Source organism: Gymnoscopelus microlampas, assembly GCF_963454915.1.
Source record: "Gymnoscopelus microlampas genome assembly, chromosome: 15".
Taxonomy (NCBI): Eukaryota; Metazoa; Chordata; class Actinopteri; order Myctophiformes; family Myctophidae; genus Gymnoscopelus; species Gymnoscopelus microlampas.
The window spans coordinates 20,140,595-20,161,286 of record NC_139952.1 but is presented as its reverse complement, the minus strand read 5'-3'; the positions used below and the strand labels follow the sequence as shown (position 1 = coordinate 20,161,286).

Here is a 20,692-nt window from a genome sequence, read left to right as displayed (position 1 = left end):
AGGCAGAGAATACTAAGTAATCAATAACCAATATAGTTACATTGGATGAGAGATCACCATGACGTTAACCACTGATGCCTTCACCTCCAAATAGAACACACAAGGACCCAAAAATCACATTCGAGTGAAAATGACATTAAAAACAAAAATATGCAAAAATCCCAGGACACATGGGAGTCCATTTCATTTTTTTTCTTTCATTTATTCAGAGGCATTTGACAAGTGGAGCTGTGTGAAAGGGGTGAAGGGGCACAAGCATGGTCACAGAGGAGGGGGGATATCATGCTGAAATCTGACCACTTTTCAAAAAAAGAAAAAAAGAAAAAAAACTCTGAGACCCAGTCCCTCGAATCTGTTCCATACCAACTGATGTTCCACGATACACAGCCAAGAAATGCTAACAGAACAAATGGCTACCAAATCAGCAGATGAATGTAGCATCTGTGAGAAGACATTAAAAAGGTTAAGGAAAAATAAATGAGTTGACTTTGTGTCCTATAGTCGTACATGCCAGAAACAAGGTAGGCCCTTTTTTTTTTACTGTATTTTTTTTTATCCTTCCATCTATTGAATGCAAAATCAAACAGGTGATTTGACCTTTTCACAAAAAAAAAACCCAAGCAAGAAAAAAGCCACACCACCAAAAAATTAAAAGCAGAAAGAAAATAAAAGCATCATGTTTGAGGATTTTAATCAATTAAGCTACAAGAGTATATATACGCTGGCAAAGGAAATATTTCTGATCACTTTTGATTAATCTTTCATTTCTAAAGAGTACATGATTTTTAGTTAAGTTTTCTTTCATATCTGGGGAAGCAAGGACAGGTGGGGGGAAGGGGGGGGGGGCTAAAAATCTAAATCGATAGAATGCCTCTAATTCAAATACGTGTCTAAAGAGGTAGATCAAAAAACACTGAGGAGGGAGAGAAGGGGGGCAGTTGGGGAAGGGTGGCGGGGATTATTTTAAGTATCACTTGTGCCCCTCAGGTTAAGCGCGGTGTTGGATTGCGCGAGCACGCACGCGCCCGTGCGGAGAGCAGTGTTCCAGAGGGACTGAGGTATCGCTGCGCGCTGGCGCTAGGTGGAGGGCGGGGTGGGAAGGGGGGGAGGGCAGGGCGGGGTGAGGCGTGCACCATGTCACACATACACCGCCCTTCTCCACCCTCTCCCTCCACCTCAGCTGAGGTAGACTGCGTTCCATTGTGGAAGCATGGATACACTAGCACTTTTACCACAATCAGCATATTTACATTCGGCATCAAAGAACCAAAAAAAAAAAAAAAGAAAGAAATAAACTCTACTCAGTATATTTAGGCTAAGATTTGTTGGATATTACGCTCTCTCCAATCAAGATTAATTCTGAAAATTTGTGCCGTTTTTGCCCCCCGCCCCCCCCAATGAAAAACATCACTTCAATCAACCTATAGCAGCTGCTGCTGCAGGTTACACAAACTGTGTCCTTTCTGTTTCAGATCCTAAAGTGAAAAAAATAACAAAAAAACAAAACAAAGCATCTATCAGTGTGACTCCCCTAACCTCACCATGCACTTAAAACACTTTGGTATAGGTTTGGGTTGTGTACTTACTTTGTTATGATGCAACTAGTCCAACAGGCATGATATCTTGCTCAGATGCTCAATTGGTTATCATCCAAATAATGTCTCATTGACTTTACATTGTAGGGTTAGGGTCAAAGTCACTCTTTTAGCACATAAACGAAAACAAACAGTAGATCCTGCCAATATATAACATCACAAAACAGTACTTTTTCACCCCAACTTCCTGCTGATTTTGCCATTTTATAATAGTAAGAAGGCCCAGACTCAAGCCGCATATCCAGATCTTTAAATAGTAAAATCAACGGGAAGTTGACCATTTCTATTTGAAAAAGATGCCATACCAGGGTTTGTGATGTTATATAGTGGCAGAATCAGCATTATTGTTTGTGTTCATTTATGTGCTAAAAGGGTGACTTATATCAAGCTCTAATCAATGGAGCAACGGTACATCATGAAAAACTATCTACACAATCCAAACCTCTACCAAAATGCCGTTGCACTTTAACAACACTAACATTGACTCAATGGCCTGGCTATGAGGGCCACAACAAACTGATGAAGCTCGCTCCATAAAAAAAACAAAAACAACCACCGGGTACGGGGCCTCGCCAAAAGACTGCAATGTAAAGGAGGCTGTTCGGAAAGCCTATAAAGCAGCTGGCCAGAGAACTTAGCGGGTAACTACCACCATTTCTAATGGCAGCTACACTGAAGCCCACAAGCCCTTCTAGGAAGGCAACAAAGGGACAAAGTACAAATAAACGTGACAAATCAAAGTGTACCGTCAACAAGTATGTAAATCCCAAAACTAAATGGCATTGCTGCAATTATGTACGGTTGGCATTATTCGGCATGTCCAATAAGTGTAGCTTTATACTTTTTTTTTTTAAAGAAGATGATGGTGGACCCTCAGGCAAAAAAACTGAGGTGATTTTCTCGATATTCCTGTCAGCCGCCAGCCGATAGGGCGCCAACTCTCGCTCCGGGGCTGCTATGTACAGACATTATGTACAGGATCATCATAGTCATACATACACATGTACAACGCCGCCTAAAGCACCAGAGTTGAAGGCAAGGTCAGATGGCAGCTGACCAAATTTTAAATTTTCTTAAAAAAATAAAAATGTTCAAGAACTATCAGCTTTATAAAGTATACAAAATACCACAAAAGCAAAATAAAAAAAGAAAAGGAACATTTTTTTTCATATATATATAATCATTTTTCTTTTCTCTTCTGAGGTACTAGGATCCTGAGGTAGTTCAGTAAAATGCATATTAAATTGGTTTTCCTGGGCAGCGGCTGTTCGGCACTATTCTCCAAAGTGTCGACTTGCCATTCTGCCCTCTCACCTCTCTAAATATATATTTATATACGTATATAGGTATATCTATAAAATGCATCCGAATTTATAAAATGCCACTATCGATACAGGGGCAGGACGCCCCATATATCCACCCTTTTCAGGGGGTCCTGTCCCAAAACAAGAATCATACCCCTAAACCCTGCCCACCCAGTCTAAGCCAACATCCCCACCCCACCCACCCCAAATCAACCTTTCTCTTGGTCCTTCCAGGACTCGGATCGCAATGCCTTTTTTCCTTTCCAAAGAAAACTCAGGAGAGAAAGCTTCATCAACCAATTCAACTGTTAAACACTCCATTCCAGGGGTTAAAAAGGGAGAGGAGAAAAAAAAAAAGGAAAAATAAGTGTCGACTAAAACTGACGTCAAATCGAACATCTTGTCAACGTGCAAGGTTTTATAGAACCGCACCAACCAAGTGATAGGAGAGGGAGGATCGTTATTTCCTCTTTCTAGTGTTAAAAGGGAAACCAACCAGAAAAATAAAATAAAAATTCATTATCAAGTACACACCCGTGAGGGAGGGGGGAGGGGGGTAGGCGAAGGGGTGTGTGCACGTTTCAGAGGGCAGGTGACGTCCTCAGAAGTACATTCTCACAGAGATGCAGAGAGGTGAGGTGGGTGGGGGGGGGAGAAGGGTGGCATCAGGGTCTCTCGTCTGCGCTCCACATATATCAACGAGAGAGCGGGAGGGGGGGGCAGGTTTTCAGTCATGTTCCCATGACCTTTGACCCCTGAGGGGGAGCATGATGACACTCCCCCCCCACCGACCCCCTGTGTGTTCTTCCCCCTGAGTTCGCGCTGCACCCGTCCATGTCTTCGGGCAGATTCAGTCACCGTTCCTCCCAGGACCGCTGGAGGAGGATCTACTTCCTACTGTTGGACCTAGCTGGCGGCTGAGGTCCGGAGCCGGAGCCGGAGCCGGGTCCGGAGCTGGGGCCGGAGCCGGGGCCAGGGCTGGGGCCCTGGGGCTGGGGCTTGGGCTGCTGTTGCCTCCTGACCTGGGACAAGATCTCCTGGATTTTCCTCTGGGCCAGCTGGAGACATAATTACTTTGTTTAATCATCTTAAAAGGGATAGTTCACCCCCAAAATTACTGTTTTTCTATTGATTAGTCACCCCATGGAGACTTGAATTCATGGATATGTTTTTGTTTTTGTCTCATTCCTAAGCCAATATGCCAATATTGACCAGCAGTGGTTCCGGTAGGAACCATTTGTGCCTTTGTGTCTCCTACCGGAACCGCTGCCTACCGGTCCACTGGTCATCAAATTATTGGCTTAGGAATGTGACAAAAAAATAAATATCCATGAATTCAAGTCTCCATGGGGTGACTAATCCCTTTAAACAAATAGTGCTTTCAAAATGTTACATAATAATGAAGCATATTTACATCTCTCCATCATAAAAGCATACACGGTTACATCTCTCCGTCATATACAGTATTTGAGAGCGTATGTATGCATGTATATGTTCCAGGGACATAGGCATTCCAGGGAAATTGAAAAAGGAGCGCTTGTTTTTACCACCCACCCAGGCAATTCTGTAGAACCAACACTAGAGGGCAATGCAAGCCACACGCATGCACATGTGCATGTGTGCCCTGCCTCGCGCCTCCTCCTCGCAAGCCTCGCATAAAAAACCCTGTCTCGAAAAGCCCCGCGCCTAAAAGCGAGCGCTCCTTTTTCAATTTCCCTGGAATGCCAATTTCCCTGTGACATATATACTGTATACACATATGAGTAAATATAAATAAAAAAGACATGGCAAGTTAAGGATAAAGGTTACAAGTATCACAGGTAGTCTTACTGGACCAAATTTTGCCATCAGAGATCAACGTTTTAACTCATCGACCATCTTAGAATCTAACGTGTACCACATCAAGGAGCTCAAAGTTAAAGTTAAGCTCATTGAAGGGCAAATATCCGGAGCTGGCTTCCACTTACAAAAAAAAAGAAAGAAGAAAAGGTACCAAGTTCTTTGTTTTATTGTACACCCGTGGCAAGAGATCAGCTTAAAAGCTTTTGGGGGAAACCAGAGCCGGGGAGTGGGGGCACGCGCTTACTTAAACAGCTCTGTTAGCTTGTGGGCAGACAAGACACTAACCTGGCTTGCATAGAAGTGTCCGCTAATTTTCACAACCACTTGATCGTTTTCATCAGGCGTCTGCTCTCTGGGAACCACCACCTCTGCGCTGGTTAGGTTTTGAAGCTCGTTCACCTGAAACCCAACAAGGGAGATGGTGGGATGAATAAAGGAATGAAAACATCGAATTCTACAGAAATGCAGTTTCTATAAAGAATTTTAGCATCACCAACATTGTCCCATTTGACCTTTTTGATGACAAGAGGAAAAGGGCAACACAAGTCACAATTCAACAAAATACTAATTTGAACCCAGAATATTGCAATGATGTGGTTGGTGTTGATATATGATCGTCACACCAAATTGGTTGTGAGGAAATGTTAAATATTCTGAGGGTACCCACCGTTTTGCCACCCTTTCCAATGACACGTCCAGCAGCAAAGGAGGGCACCTTAATGTGAGCCTCCAGTTTCACCTCCTCTTTGGGCCCGAAGAAGTTCTCCTCTTTCAGCTTCCCGAAAATACGACCCTGAGCCTGAAGCAGAGCAAAGAAAGAGGTTGATGATTTGCCATTAATTACAGTAAATACAGACTTTAGGACCAATTTGATGACCCAAGATGCTTGGACAGAACACATACACGTTTGATGATCATAGTTTAGTTTATTTTTCCTACTTTTATTTTGTAGGCCCATTTAAAAAAAATTGCAATTGCTTTCAATATTTTATGTTTCACTGTCTTTGTTCTCCCTTTTGTCATGGTTGTATATTAATATATTTTTCAAGCTTATAAGGCCCCCAATACAATGGATGCATCACCTCAGTGTGGCAGCCACTCGTTGAAAAGAAATGCCAGATTTACACTTAGTTGCGCACTGGTGTCGCTCGCTGAAAATAACCAATTTGTGCTATTTTCAGCACGCAACACCACCGTCACAGAACAGTATAAAAAAACAAGCCAACGCTGCCAATGTGAACAGCAGGCATGTCTGCTGTTCACACTTGCACCATTTATTATTTAGAAAGGGATCTATGATATCAAATCAAATATAAAAAGGTCCCGCATGTTTGTCCTGATGAAGGTCTAATGACCAGGATGTCGATTTAGTAAAGAGCATCCTTTTTGCAAGTTCCAGACAGTGTGCAGGACCCTTTTCTTTGATATCATAGATCACTTTGAGTATTTGGACCTTCCTGGTTGTCATATGCACCTGTCACTAACCTTTGAAGTGTGCACCGGCCTTCTTAAAAAAAAACATTAAAATTGTTCATTTGACTAGTGGTAGCAATTGTAAAAAATAAAATAGACATTTGAGTGGGCCATGGAAAACCATCACAGACTTGATGGCCATGAAATCTCAAAATTCTGACAGGGACCTTGGGCAACTAGTTATTTACATGATCAGCACACTATAGGCAACAACTCGGACTGAATCTGATGTGCGCTTTGTCAGCTACGGTTACATGAACTTTTATTCTTAATTTAATCCAACTGATTGTATTTAGATGAAATCACAGCCAGATCCAACCTTGTCAGTCTATTAAATTGTAAATCCAAGCATAGTGATATTACAGTTGAGAATCGACAATGTGCAATAGGAAATTCTACATCAAATTCCTAGGGTCTAGCCTACATATTCCATCATTCCGAAATGCGCAGAGCCTACAAATTGTTTTTTACAATTCATCAATGGGCCCAACATTGTACAGATCAATAATTTTGACTACTTAAAGCAGCCCCTTAACTCATTAGGATGAAATAAAGCTCAGCCAGCACATAATGCCGTAATTACACTGTAAAACATTTGAGCAAAGAAGCAATGGAACATTTTTGTTATGCGTCTGACATATTCTGTTGATACAGGGATTGAAATGTATATAATGCTGATACAATGGCCAAAGTTATGCATGGCCAGCTGGCCAAGACGCACCATAGAAACTTGACCACTAACTACGCGATCCACCAGTTAAAATATTGCCCCCAAAAATCCAGTAACATAATTTCACAATAATTAAATGTCTAGTTGCTACAGTAGATACAGTAGATATTGTTTACACATATTAGGCTAGTGTGTTTATTGTAGAGATTCTCCACTCTACAAGGGTCAAGTAACAATACTACACAGGGATTGAACCAATGACAGTGTGTGTGAAGAGGCAGAAAACGGCAAATGAACCACATGTCAGTTAGCTGGGGTACATGTGAATTGTGATAGATGCAGGCTTCCAGAAATATATTACAATTATATTCCAAACTGTGGTCACAGTAATTGCTGGTTTCGGCCTTTTTTTAACACATTGAGTGCCAATCGTGTAGACCTACGCGAACCTATTTAAAGCCGCCACGTGCCAATTGCGTAGACCTACGCGAAGTGGTCTTTTTTTTTTTTTTGAAAAAAAGTTCAAATTGCATTGTAGGCCTCGTTCGACACGACACATTTCATTGTAGCACCACCGGAAACGGAATTATCCGGGATCCGGTTTTGCGTGTTTTGCAATGATTTTTCAAATTATTTTGAATTCATGTGAATGTACAGTAGGTTTGCCTGATGAAGACCTAAAAGGTTGAAACGTTGCGCGAGTAACAAAGTCTGTTTTTGGAGCTTCAAACAGTGTGCGGATGTTTTATCTTCTCCTTGATTCTTGCCTTGATGTCCAGCACCTGGCCTAAATACAGGCATAAGATGTGCAGACAATCACCTCTGTGAAATGTTCAGCAAGTAACATGCCCACAGTTAAGCATGCAGGCATGTTAATGTGTTTGTTGTTAAGAAAGTTTAATGTGTCATTTAGCATCATATCGTTCATGGCCTGCATTGAAAATGTATATCCCGTTTTCTATTACAATGTCCAACAAACAGTACATGATGCCCGGCATTCTGGCCGGCAGGTAAACATCCTAGTGCGACCTCTGGTTCCAAATAAGAGCTCAGGTGTTTTTTTTTATTACTAGATCAAATTGGTTTATTTTCTTCAATACGAGGGTCAATTGACTGTTATTTGCAGATTCAAATGCCAAAACTCCAGATTGCCATCTGGCAGAAAATGCACCACGCCGACATGAGTGGTGTGGCCAGTCTGACCACTTGATGCTGAAAGGAAAAGCAAGACGTTCCCCAACGCACACGCACCGCAGCTGCAGGGTTTTTTGACCCGTACAACAAGCAATTCACACCAGCAGCGTCACAATGCTGGCACCTGCTTCAATGCTTCTGTAGAGACTAGTGTCTTGACGCTTTTCCAGTGTCCGGAAGCTTGACAGCAAAAAGTATTAACTTTGACGCTAGTGCACTAGTATCCAACCCCCCGACTCACCAGGGAGAAAATGTTTTCTGCCCGTCAGCCATCTTTTCTCGCACTGCATTGAAACCAGGAAATACTACCATGATTTCTCTTTTTAGTTGTTCATCTGTGTATATAAAATATTTTTCTCTGTGAATCTCACCAACGTTGTCCTCAATTTGTTTATGCGTATTTAAGATAATAAAGATCACTACAAGTCATTTTGCATTTTAGCTCCGGGTGCTGTGAGCGAGTCAGGCCAGCTGCTCTGCCCTGGCAGGCAGCTCTCGTCGGGCATGCAACACTTCACTTTACACAACTTGCAACTAGTACAAATGAACTGCTGTACTGACGATTGGACGTAGTGAATATCAAAGTTTTAAACAACTAGCAATACCACATATAGGCCCTAATGCATCCCTCTCCCCGTTTTCGGTTTCTTTCTACTATGTAGTATCAATAAAGGCAGAAAAGCCCCAAAAATATATAAATCAATAAAAAAGAAATCAGCAGAGGTCATCCAGAACATTTAGAACATAACGTTCTCTATGCAACATATGACACAATCAGAGCGAGACAACAGATACCAACAGAAAAGGAAGAATGGATCTGAAACTGATTTAACCAATATATAAATGGACAAACAGATTAGGCTAAACTAGAAAAGTGTGCTCCTCGGAGCACAGGTCTCCACCAGGCCAGGTTGCCTACCCAGGGCCCGCAAACTTTGGTCATGGCCACAACATTTGTGGGTGTTGTAGCACCACCATGAGGAGATTTGAAAAATTTGGGATGGAGGTTCTTCCTTAGCTTCTTCCCAGTAATCGGGTATTGCATTCATGATGTGGCATTTTGTGCAAAACAGCCACCTCCACAAACTTGGGGAGCCAATCAGGAGGGAACATGAAAAATCCAACAGATCCGTCTTGATCACATACATGACTATAGAGATAATGTGTAGCGATTTGCGTTATGTTTGAACAAAATCTGTAATATCAAAGAATCGGCCTCCTGGTGGCGTTATAACAAGCCGTGAGAATTGTGGGGCAGAGGTTCTGCTCTGGCCTCCAGGGAGTATGTGCACAGTTTTACGCCAGTCTGTCCAACGGTGCCGGAGATTAGCTGTTCACCGACGGACACACACAGAGCCGAAAACATAAGTCTCTGCCACGCCGTCAGCCTGGCGGAGACAATTATGCCTCGGCCACTGCTATCAATTCTAAATCCATAAGGTCATATGAGCCAGACTGATACACTATGAACAAGCGTAGTTGAGTCATCATACCTTAAACTGAGCCTCTGGTGGTCCAGCGATGATGACCATCCTCTGTTTGGCGTCCATTCCCTCCGCTGGCGCGATCTGGAGGAGGACAGACAGCAAAACAACAGCAAAGAAACAGGTCAGCCCACACCTCTCATTTACACCAGTCGAGGACAGCAAATCTTTGATGGACAGCTGGTCAAGTTGTGAACCTCAATGTTGTCATTCACCTTGATGGAGGCCCCGGCAAAGCGCGACAGCTGCTTGATGTGTTGACCCTGTTTGCCAATGATGGCTCCAACGGCCAGTGCTGGGATGAAAAGGTGAACCGTCTCCGACTCAGGCTGCCCCTGCTGGGTACAACCACACATACACACACACGGTCATGGTCAGATCGTAAAAGATCAGGCAGCCATTGGTGTGACCAACTGACCATGTAGAAGATCATTCAGTGCAGAGTTGCAGACCCACTGCTCAAATGCAGAAAGCAAAGAAAGTGACCCTACAAGTAAAACTACCCAATTCATTCAATGCGTTGTGAGCTAGTGTGATTTTTGTAGCTTGTAGATCAGCAATTTTTGTGTGACTTCGTTATACAACTACACAAAATACACGCTTCGGTAAATCACAAATGTAATAAAAAAATCTATAGTTGCAGGCCTAGATTCAGCAACATTTGACCTCATGGCATGCGCCCTAGATATCTATGGTCTGCCAAACAGGAACATTGATATAAGTTTTAGTGATTATCAGCTGGACCCGGCATATCCTAAAAATGACTTGTTCTACTTTAAGTTCATACGATTAATCATGTGATTGCCACTAGCTCCACAAGTCTTTCATAGTTTCCACCAGTATACAAACTTGTATGAAGGAAATGTATATCTGGCTCCCCCAATATAAAACGCAGATGCTAATACACCGCAACTAGTCAATCAGAAATCTCCTAGTACAAAGCAGTTTTTTTTGTTATATTTCAATGAAATTAAGAGCAGTGCTCCGACTTTTGATAACAGCCGTTTATGTAATTGCACTGCAACTGTAAATTATTTAAACATTTAGCAAAAAGAGCAAATTGGTACCTACTGTAAATTGGTATATAGTCTAGCAACAGCAGTAGCTAACATCAGAACTTCCCACATGCATTAGTTTTATGCACCCAGCTTAAAATAAAAAAATAATCTGTGTGGTGTACACATGGAGGCACTGTTCTGAGGAGTGTAAATCTCAACGATTTGATTACTAGGGAAATTGCATGACGACATCTCAAATTTCACGATTCAATTTGATTATTTTACACTGAATTCACAAAAGTCTCTATGAACACATTTACTCCGCATTAGGGGAATACAAAAAACAAGCTATACAGCAAGCCTCAAGTTTATCTATTTATTTTCATGAAGCGCCATCTCTCATTGAACTTTATTTTGGTGGGAAAAAAAAAATCGATAATAATCTATTTTAACGTACCAAATCGATGCAGTTGAATCGCTACATCACGATGCATTTTTACACCCCTAACTGCTCTGAATCCCCATGCCTTTTCCATCTCATTTCACAGCACCTTCCGCAAACCTGATTAGAGTAGATGATTATATTAAGAGATGCCATTGCCTAGCCGCAGACTGCCACAGCAAATCGCTTATATCAGAGGGAGGGTGTATGATAAACTATACAGATCTGGAAGAGGAGGTGGTAGCATCGTCCTAGAGGAACAAGTAGCGTTGTTGGTTTTGGAAGAGGCCCAATGTTCTGGTCGATATGTCAGCAGAGGGCGGACTAATAACTTGCTTTGGCAGGCTCCGAATGAGGATGGAGATTTCAATAATGAGGATGATGTTTTACTGGCTTGTTTTGAAAACACTGCTCTTTCGAAATGACCCTGAAGCCACGTGCACATTTTAACAGAAATTCTGATTCCTTCTTAAGCATTTTAACAGCTTTATGTTCTGTTCTGACCAAAAAACAGTAGGTTATATGCTGTTTGCCCTCCAGGACTAAAAGTAAGACTAAGGATGCTAAACGTTCGGTCATAAAAAGATGTGTTAGGCCCTTCTTACAAAAGGCCAAAGATTACTGGACAGTGGTGTGCTTAGATGTGGCAAGCCCTGCCCTCTAATCCCGTAGCGAGCAGCCTCAAGCCGTGCAAAGCACTGAGGGGAACGGGTGACTTACAGCGAGGGGCTGGCTGCTCGCAGACAACACAGAGGCCCAAAATGGCCCTTCGCAGCCAAAGGGACCGCTCTACAGGGAAAAAGAATGACATGAAACTGAGTTGACGTGGACCCCAAGATGGCTGCTATTATGGATGAATGAATGTTAGACACACTTGACTGGTAAAGCCCCAGATTGGCACCAGCACCAACAACTGCTGTGAGGAGGAATGGACCTTCCTTCCTTCCACTCACACCTGTAAACTCACCATTACATTTGTGACAAAAAAATCACTGTTTTCTACTGCACTTGAACGCCTCATTCTCCTTTGTGCAAGCACATTCTCTTCATGTGCTTGCACAACGGAAACTTTACACACCATATACAGTATATGTAAAATTCAGTTTATGAAAAAAATCTGTTTATGAAATGCAGGACAAGATGTGCGTTAAAACATTTTAACCAGGCAAGTCATTAAGAACCAATTAGTAGCCTGGCAAAAGGCAAGGACTTTTGAGGGATAGGGTGAGGCCACTCATGTTCTTTTGTTGACAAAATCTTTGAATCGACAATCAGCCTTTCTTCAATTAACAAATATACACCAACAATAACATTGTTTATGGGAAACAGAGGGATACTGAACATGGGAGACGAGGCATTCTAGTGGAGAGGAAAGCGCCACTTGTTGCTGACAAGCAACAGGTTTGCAGCTACAGTATGACCACCATATCGTTGCCGTCGGGTGGAAACGTCATATGTCCAAAACGTACTTGGCAGGATTCAAATTAAAAAATAGCGAATGTGCAAGCTCATAATTTACTAAAACAGTGACGAAATAGGGCATTCATTAAACAAAATTAGAATTTGGAGAGAAGAGGTTTTTGCCCGACACCGATGAGTGACATGACGACCAGGGGTGCTGATCAACAGCACAGACCAGGACACTCACCCCAAATGATGAGTATCCACCAGGGGCTCCGGGAGGTGGGGCGCTGACCATAGAGGGACCCATACCTGGAGCTCCACCAGGGAACAGGCCCAGAGCATTTAGGTTTAGACCTGGGATCAGGTTGGACTGAAGCTGCAGAGAGAGGACATTTCAAATACATCAAGAACAACATACTTTAATCTAGTGCACCGTTTGTCAACAAGTGGTAAATGGTTTAATTACAGGTGGTCCATGGAAAAATGTATTAAAATGTAAAAAAATATATAATGTACCTTTTTAAATGTATTTAAATAGTCTTTATAGGCTTTATATACACACTAACCGCTGATGCGCGATACAAACTATAAATCCGTCTTTAAGCGCATTAATACCAAATTTGAATAAAGATTACTATTATGCCTTCTTATTAGGGCTGGGACTCGATTAAAACAATCTAATTAATTATAGGCTTTGTAATTAATTAATCGCAATTAATCAAATTTTAATCGCATATCAATATTTGACCTGAGAACAGTGAAAAGCAATTTTTTCAAACGGATTTTGGCATATGTCTTTAAGTACATGTACTCAAGAACTGTGTTAAGTACAATTTTGAGGTATTTGCACTTGACTCTTGAGTATTTCCAATTTCTAATACTTTTACTTCTACTCCAGTAACTCCACTATTTCTCAGAGGCAAATATTGTACTTTTTACTCCACTACAATTATTTGAAAACTTTAGTTACTAGTTACTTTGTAGATTTCGATTATTATTATAAAACATTACAGTAACCATGTGAAAATAGCAGATCTACAAGCACAAGGCATCGTGAGCTTGTAGATCTGCCATTTTCCACCACTGGAGGCTGGTAGAGTGTGTTGTTGTTACTGTAGTTTTATAGTAGTTTAATTATTAATAAAAATCGCGCGCATGTGATCCGCACCGCATTGTGGAACCCCCCCCCCCCCTAAACGGGACAAACGCTCACGTAGGGGGGCCATCACAGATACTGATTTGCCCAGCCAACATTATCAAGCAGGCATCATGTTTTCATGCACTGTGCTGGCTGCAGTTGACTTTGTTGTTGTCTGTCATGTCTGAGAAGTGAGAACCACCGTCTGTTGGTGCGCTGCTATGATCGGTCCGTCTGAAACTCGTCCAGTGAGAAACGTTCCGCGGTGCAAAAATAGGTGCGATTAAAATGTGTTCGTTTTCTTTTAACGATAATTTTTCTGTAATTAATTGATCAAAATTAACGCGATATAATATGGTGGCGAGTTGGGGTGGTCATTGAGGATTGTTCGAAATAGTCCAGATATAAAAGGTTGCGAACCACTGGTCTAGTGGATATGATCAACTTTTATAGTAATCAGGTGTGTACTGCCCAAATTCTTCAGGGCATATACTGTCCTCTTCACCCGGAGCCCCAATTTCAACATTGCTCCTACAGTAGCTACGCAGAAGAAAACTGAAGAGCTGGGGTTGGGGGGGAATGACTTCTACCAGACTACTGGTGATGTGTGGGTCGACCCGTAACCCGCAGGTTCGATTAAGTTTCCATTGAAAATATCACAACACAATAGGTTTTATATAGTGTCCAGTGTTGAGGCTTCACCTAGGAGTCCCCCCCCCACCCCCCAAATAGTACCCGTAGCTTTTGTTTACACCGCCGGCGTCAAAACTCATTTTTTTTCCAGGTCAGAAATACGAGGCTACCACTGAAGATATGGCCGACTTAATCAGAGCAAAGCTAAAAACGGGCGATGCTAAGGTTGCACACAAAGTGGGCCAAAAAAGTAAGGTGTGAGAGAGAGAAACTAAAGAGAGAGAGTTCATTTTCAGAGATGGTAGACACGGTACCTACACAGTCATAATTTTGTTAAAGTTCACCGTTAGGATGAAGTTCGGATAAAATTTGTTTTCATGGTTTGAAACACCCGAATGGACATAAAAAAGGAGGCTGTGATAATGGGACACACAGACAACGCAACACGCTGGTTCACCAAGTGGGATTGAATCAGACTGCAGGTCGCGCCGACCGCAATGGTCCAGGAGCCTGCGATGCATTAGGAATACTTCAGGTTTATGTGTGTGCGTGTGTGAGAGAGACAGAATTATGTCTTTAATGAAGGGTTACTCATTTTGCTGCTACTGAAAATAACAATTGGTGGTTTGCAGGTCGGTGGCTGATTAATGCATTATTACTGTGGGTTGGGCAGCGCGGATTGGCTCATGTAACAGGTTGGGTGGGTGCGGGATTAAAAATCTCTGATCCACGCATCACTAACCTATGCATTCCCCATATGAAATCACATTAACTACAAAGTAAGACTATGATCACTGCTAGATATTGACACCTTTAGACCCAAAACAAACCTGTTCATGTGCAACAAAATTGGACATTTCAACACATTTACTTTATCATTAATACATCGGTATTTTAAATAGATTTAAGAATTGTTAATTCCCAATGTTTAGAATCAATTTCTGTTACATTTCAAGTAGCAAAAAATAAATTGTGATTGTAATTTGTAAGACATCAGATGTACATTCTTAAAGGGGAATTTTGGACCACGGTTTTCTTACCTTTTCTATGATATCCTAGGATGAATGGTACAGTAGAAAAATGTCATAACTCCATCCCGGGTCCACCACAGCTAAAAACGTGCACCAATAGGCCTTGCGCTAGATCGCATATTTTGATAGCTTTTTTTTGGAAGTCTCGCTAAGCGAGATTTCAATCTCGTCTAGCGAGACTTCCGGTGGAAGCTGTGGCGGACTCGGGATGGAGTTATGAATTTTCTTTACTGTACCATTCATCCTAGGATATCATATCATCATAGAAAAGGTAAGAAGACCGGTCCAAAAAGTAGTAAGGTGACCTAAAATCGTCCATTTTATATCCAATACAGTGTATCAGCAAAATCAATTTAAACAAATGAATACTGATTTTGCCTCAACTGTGGAGAGGCTCGTAGCCTCATTATTGTCATTATTGTAATGTGCCTCAAAGTAATGAGAAGGGCTCTGCACACTGGGGGACAGAGAATAAGGACATTGGAGTTAAAGAACTTGCCGTTTCAGAAGGGGCTAAAATTAATGGAAATGCTCAGGTAGTAATTACCGTTACTGAAGAGCCCTTCCCCCAAACCCCTGGCAACACTAGTGCTGTCCAGAAAGGCCCGAAGTCCACGTTTTGTTGCTCTTACAGCATGTTTCTGGACAATCTAATCTAAATTTGGATTTTTTTTTTGCCATGGGATCTTAGCACATATCAATCACTTAAAGGTAGGGTAGGTGATTTGCTTTGGTTAAAATAAGTGTTAAATAGCTCTATATTCTGATAGTACTCATTGCTATAGAGTGTTTGTTCAGTAACAGGAGTCTCCATGTCTCTCCACCTCTTTATTAAACAGAAAATGCATTTTCCTTTCAGTTTCAGTTTAATTTCCAATTTTATCCAACCAGGACAGAGAACTCAATCAGGATATAGATTAAACAAGTGAAATTGGAAGTGATGACACTAAGAAATGAGCTGGCAAAATTGGAACTGGAACACTATACAAATTAAGCTTAAAAATGGGTACTTTCTCCTGATTGGCTGAGATTTTGACACCTACCGGAAAATGTATTTTCTGTTTATTAAAGAGCTGGAGAGACAGGGAGACATCTGTTACTGAAAAAACACTCTATAACAATTTTTTTCATGAATGTTTTCACTTGAGGATTTTTTTTTTCAATTTAATATTGTGCAATTTATAAGTTTTAGAACTACAAATACAGAAACAATTGTTTTAGTTTTACACGTGAACAAAATGATTTTTTTTTCAACCCACAGAGAAATGACTTTCCAAGCAAAAAACTATTCCAACTTTTGTCACCCTGCAGATAAACTTCGTCCTCCTGTCGAGTGAACTTACGTTCATGGCAGCAACGTCGTTCTCGTACGACTCCCTGATCTTCTTCATCACCTCTTCTTCAGCCCGGGCACACGCCTCGATGGAGCCCTTCACTGTGATGGTTCGCTCGGGGTTGTACAGGGTCAGGTCCTGGAGACTGGACACAAGACAAAATTAGAGCTATGGGATGGAGAATGATATATTGTGAGTGGTTCATGATTAAATGCTTGGTACTTCAACAGTATATACACACCCTTGGTACTTCAACAGTATATACACACCCAAGTGCTGGGAATGGTAAAGTCCCAGTCTTCAGGTGATGGATCAATTGAAGCATTTATACGCAATAATAATAATAGAAATGTATTTAGCACGTATGACACATTACATGGTTTCACCTACTAATGTGGGTTAACGTGGTTATTTATTCAGTAGAATGCAATGCAATATCGACTAGCCTGCAGCCATCTCAGCATTAGGTGAATGGAAAACATTTTATCAGCGTTTCCGCCCCGGTTATCGTCAGTGTTAAGTGAAAACAAGGTGAAAAATCTGAAGATTTTGTTTTCAAGGAAGAAAAAAAATTCACACATGCACACATTTATATAAAATATAGAATATGGTCTATATGGACAAAGACGTAAAAAAATCAGCAGTTGGAGACTTGGAGTAAAGTCATAACTCGGTGGGTATAAGTATAAACTGTTTAATACTTTTCCAGGACATCTGCTATAGCCTTAATGAGTATTGCCTTAAGTGTTAAGATCATATCAGTGTGCAGGGTGTGCAGGTGAATGCATCCACTATGGGCATTACAGACAATGAGGTCAAACTAAGTTTGTGTACGTGTCTGTGTGTGTATTGGTTAATAATATTACTGGTGTACCAAAAGTACAAACATTCCAAGAAGCCATAGTGGTTCTCCAAGAGGTTTGTGTGTCCAAGATCATCTTACGGTGAGATGGTGATCTTCGTCTCTGTGTCCTGCTCAATCTTCTTGAGGTTGCGGCCTTCCTTCCCAATCAATCTCCCCACAAAGTTGTTATGTGCCAGGATCTTCAATGGGATCTCCTCCGTACTGCAGAAGCCAAACATGCAAATAACATTCCTAGTTAATGATGAATCTCACCAGTGTTCTTGCATAATTCATAACAGCCTGACAGAATAATTGGTGTCAAGTTTAGGAAAACCAAAAAATCTGATTGCTTAACTGTGCCTAAAACAGGCACACAGCTGTACGTCTGCTGCAGCTCTCAACTTCATCATTGGGAGTGTAATTGGTGGGAGATATCACTTTGATATGAGAGTAGTTTAACTAAAGCGCATTTAATTTAGGTAATTAATCCACTGGAGGGCCTTTTAATACAAGAACAAAAACAAAACTTGCTGCATCTTAGTTTAGCACTGCGGTCAAAATATACACAAGCCATCAATATTGAAAAAACTGCTTCCATGAGGGTACAGGTGTTTGAGCACTTCATGAAAATGTATGTGGGACTTTATGCACAATAGAAAACGGACCAACTTGCACAAACGGGTAATGTGCACGACACGTGTGCAAACTCACAACTTTGTATCGACTGCCTCCTTCTGCATGATGTCCATGATGGCTCTGCAGGCGTTGGAGCAGCCTTCAGGGGTTGAGTGGACTGTAATGGGCTTCTCTGCTGCACCCGCATTCTCCTTTCTGTGGATGTCGATCCTGGAGAGGAAGAAAAGGAGGTGGATCGTGTAATTGTGGTTTTCACACTTTGCGCCCAAGGGACACCAATGGGCAAGTAAAGAGCTCAAGGTACACCCGTATTCATAGAAAACATATCCTGATACAAGCTTGTTGGCTTTTTTCACCATCCTACTATAAATATGTAAAATCTGTCCATCTGTAGTTCACGTATCTCAAGAACCGTTCCTGACCAACTTCACCGGTGTCGAGTCGGATAGGAAGTTCTGGGTCCAACAGCTCCACCCATATATAAAAGGCATATAAGGAGAACTGGTTGTCCAGAACCACCGATCCGATCGCTATGCCCATATACGACAGACGGACAGAAATCTCCAGACATGGGCATAAAGGGACACAGACGGGTACGCCGACAGATACAACGGGTATTGCATAACCGGGTGGGGCATGCATTTCCAAATTGCATCGTTCCTGACTTGCATCGTTCCCGAGAAGGCCGTTGTTGGCACCGGTCTAGGATCTTCTCATTTGTTTTGTAACTTGTTCCATTTATGTTATTTGATACCATTTGTTTCCAATCGTTTATTTGATCGTTTGGTTTTTACTTTACCGTTTTAACTCCCTAGTGCAGGGCTTTTCAACTGATTGTGAACAAGGGACCACCAGGGATCAACCTGGAGACAACTGGTGTGTGTTGGGTGGAGATATGGGCTAATATTAGTTTTTTTTCCTTTTTCGAGTTGCACAGAGTCTAACTATTCTTGGCTGTGGTAGACAGGGACAGAGTCTCATTTTCTGGCTCCAACCTAGCCCTGTACTTATTGTTCAGGTATGCCAGTGTGAAAAACACTGTCACAGAGATATAGTTGCAAAAGGTAAAAAACACTTTGCTTTTACAGAAAGCTCTGGGAATTCTGCCTGACAACTCACCCAGAACGTCACAAGAGGCTGTGTTTCATAAATGTGCCTCTTGAGAGTCTGTGGACATGTCAATGAGCTTATCCTCTTCTGTAGTAGTTCAGCTTCAAGTACTTTTGGAATTGAACAAGCCTCTTCAAACAAGCTCTGATAATGACTTTAATTCCACTGTCATCATATCACACAAATACCAACAGTTGTGGTCTACGTTTCTCCAAAATGGGAAAAGTGGGGAAGATTTCATATATATATATATATATATATATATATATATATATATATATATATATATATATATATATATATATATATATATATATATATATATATATATATATATATATCCCATTCTTGAGAATTGGGCCAAATCATGTCCTACCAAAACATTTTAAATTATAATTTATTAACACTAATTTAAAAAATAAGTTTGGTGAAAATATATTCTTAAAGGATTTATATATATGAATTACATAAGATTTATACAATGTTTTGGTCTAGTTTCCATATTCTTTTACATCTAAACTTGCACTCAGAAAACAGCCTCGTCTCAGACAAGGATTCACAACTTCAAACATTTTTTTTAAATGTTTTGTTGAAAGCATTAAAAAACTAACCATGTGTATTGACAACATACATGCAAAAATGTGCTATTAATATCATCTCTTTTTTGTGTTTTTTGGTAAAAGTTTTTGCCTTTTAAATGTGTGTCCAAGATCGTTGTCAACTCAGTCAGTTTTCTACAAAAACATAATTTAATCAGGCATAAACAGGTTTAGCTATATCCTAAGGTTCCCTGTCTCACTTCGACGACTGCGCTGTGGAATATAAAAAAAACATAACATTTTGTCAACTCCGTCAGAATCCGTCAGATGTCAACTGCATCTTATGGAGTTGACCCCCCCCCCCCCCCCCCAAAAAAAAGGAAAACTGGTAGGTTGGCCCATTACAACACTTTGATCTTTAAAAATATATTTTCCCAGCATAATTGCATATTAAAAAAAATAAGGTTGTCTCCCCATTCTCAAGAATGTGTGTGTGTGTGTGTGTGTGTGTGTGTGTGTGTGTGTGTGTGTGTGTGTGTGTGTGTGTGTGTGTGTGTGTGTGTGTGTGTGTGTGTGTGTGTGTATGTATATATACACACACACACACACACTCTGCCATCCACTTGACTTTGAACGATTTTAAAAACTATTTCCATTTTATCTGGCGCTCGGGTGGGCAGTGGTCCGGCTTGTCGAGCGTCTGATGAAAACAATTGGCCCGTGTTCTAGGGAGGGAAGCCGGGCTTGGAGGGTGATAATGGTCATTGCACGCACTCCTACGGACTGGGGCGGCACCTGTCAGCGGGGACTGTTGGGCGGGAGGAGTACAACGAAGGCTTACGTCCTCCTGGTGGGGGCTCCTCACTGTCAGGTGAGTCAGTAGGATATGACAGCAGTGACACACAGAAATGTGTGTGGGGAGGAATCAATCGACATAACTAAATTGGGGAGAAAATGGGTAAAAAGGAATTGGCTACTCTAAATAAAAAAACACTTTTATAGTTAGTAAGTAGTATTGAGT

The 20,692-nt window shown here is 41.4% G+C and overlaps 1 protein-coding gene across 4 annotated transcripts in view; it reads right to left on the bottom strand.

The window, feature by feature from the left end:
* Window positions 1-3,115: 3,115 nt before the first annotated feature.
* The window catches only part of igf2bp3 (insulin-like growth factor 2 mRNA binding protein 3), a 31,478-nt gene continuing 13,901 nt past the window's right edge, over window positions 3,116-20,692 (bottom strand). For 2 of the 4 annotated variants that reach the window (XM_084081307.1, XM_084081308.1), the window contains exons 7-16: window positions 18,098-18,232; window positions 17,486-17,608; window positions 16,552-16,687; window positions 12,651-12,782; window positions 11,723-11,791; window positions 9,778-9,900; window positions 9,572-9,646; window positions 5,409-5,540; window positions 5,027-5,140; window positions 3,116-3,957 (exon numbers count right to left, since the gene is read on the bottom strand). In XM_084081307.1, coding sequence (XP_083937433.1) covers window positions 3,787-3,957; window positions 5,027-5,140; window positions 5,409-5,540; window positions 9,572-9,646; window positions 9,778-9,900; window positions 11,723-11,791; window positions 12,651-12,782; window positions 16,552-16,687; window positions 17,486-17,608; window positions 18,098-18,232 — 1,210 coding nt within the window. In that variant the 3' untranslated portion in view covers window positions 3,116-3,786. The remainder of the gene's footprint in view (window positions 3,958-5,026; window positions 5,141-5,408; window positions 5,541-9,571; window positions 9,647-9,777; window positions 9,901-11,722; window positions 11,792-12,650; window positions 12,783-16,551; window positions 16,688-17,485; window positions 17,609-18,097; window positions 18,233-20,692) is intronic. The other 2 variants (XM_084081309.1, XM_084081310.1) reach the window with 2 other exon arrangements.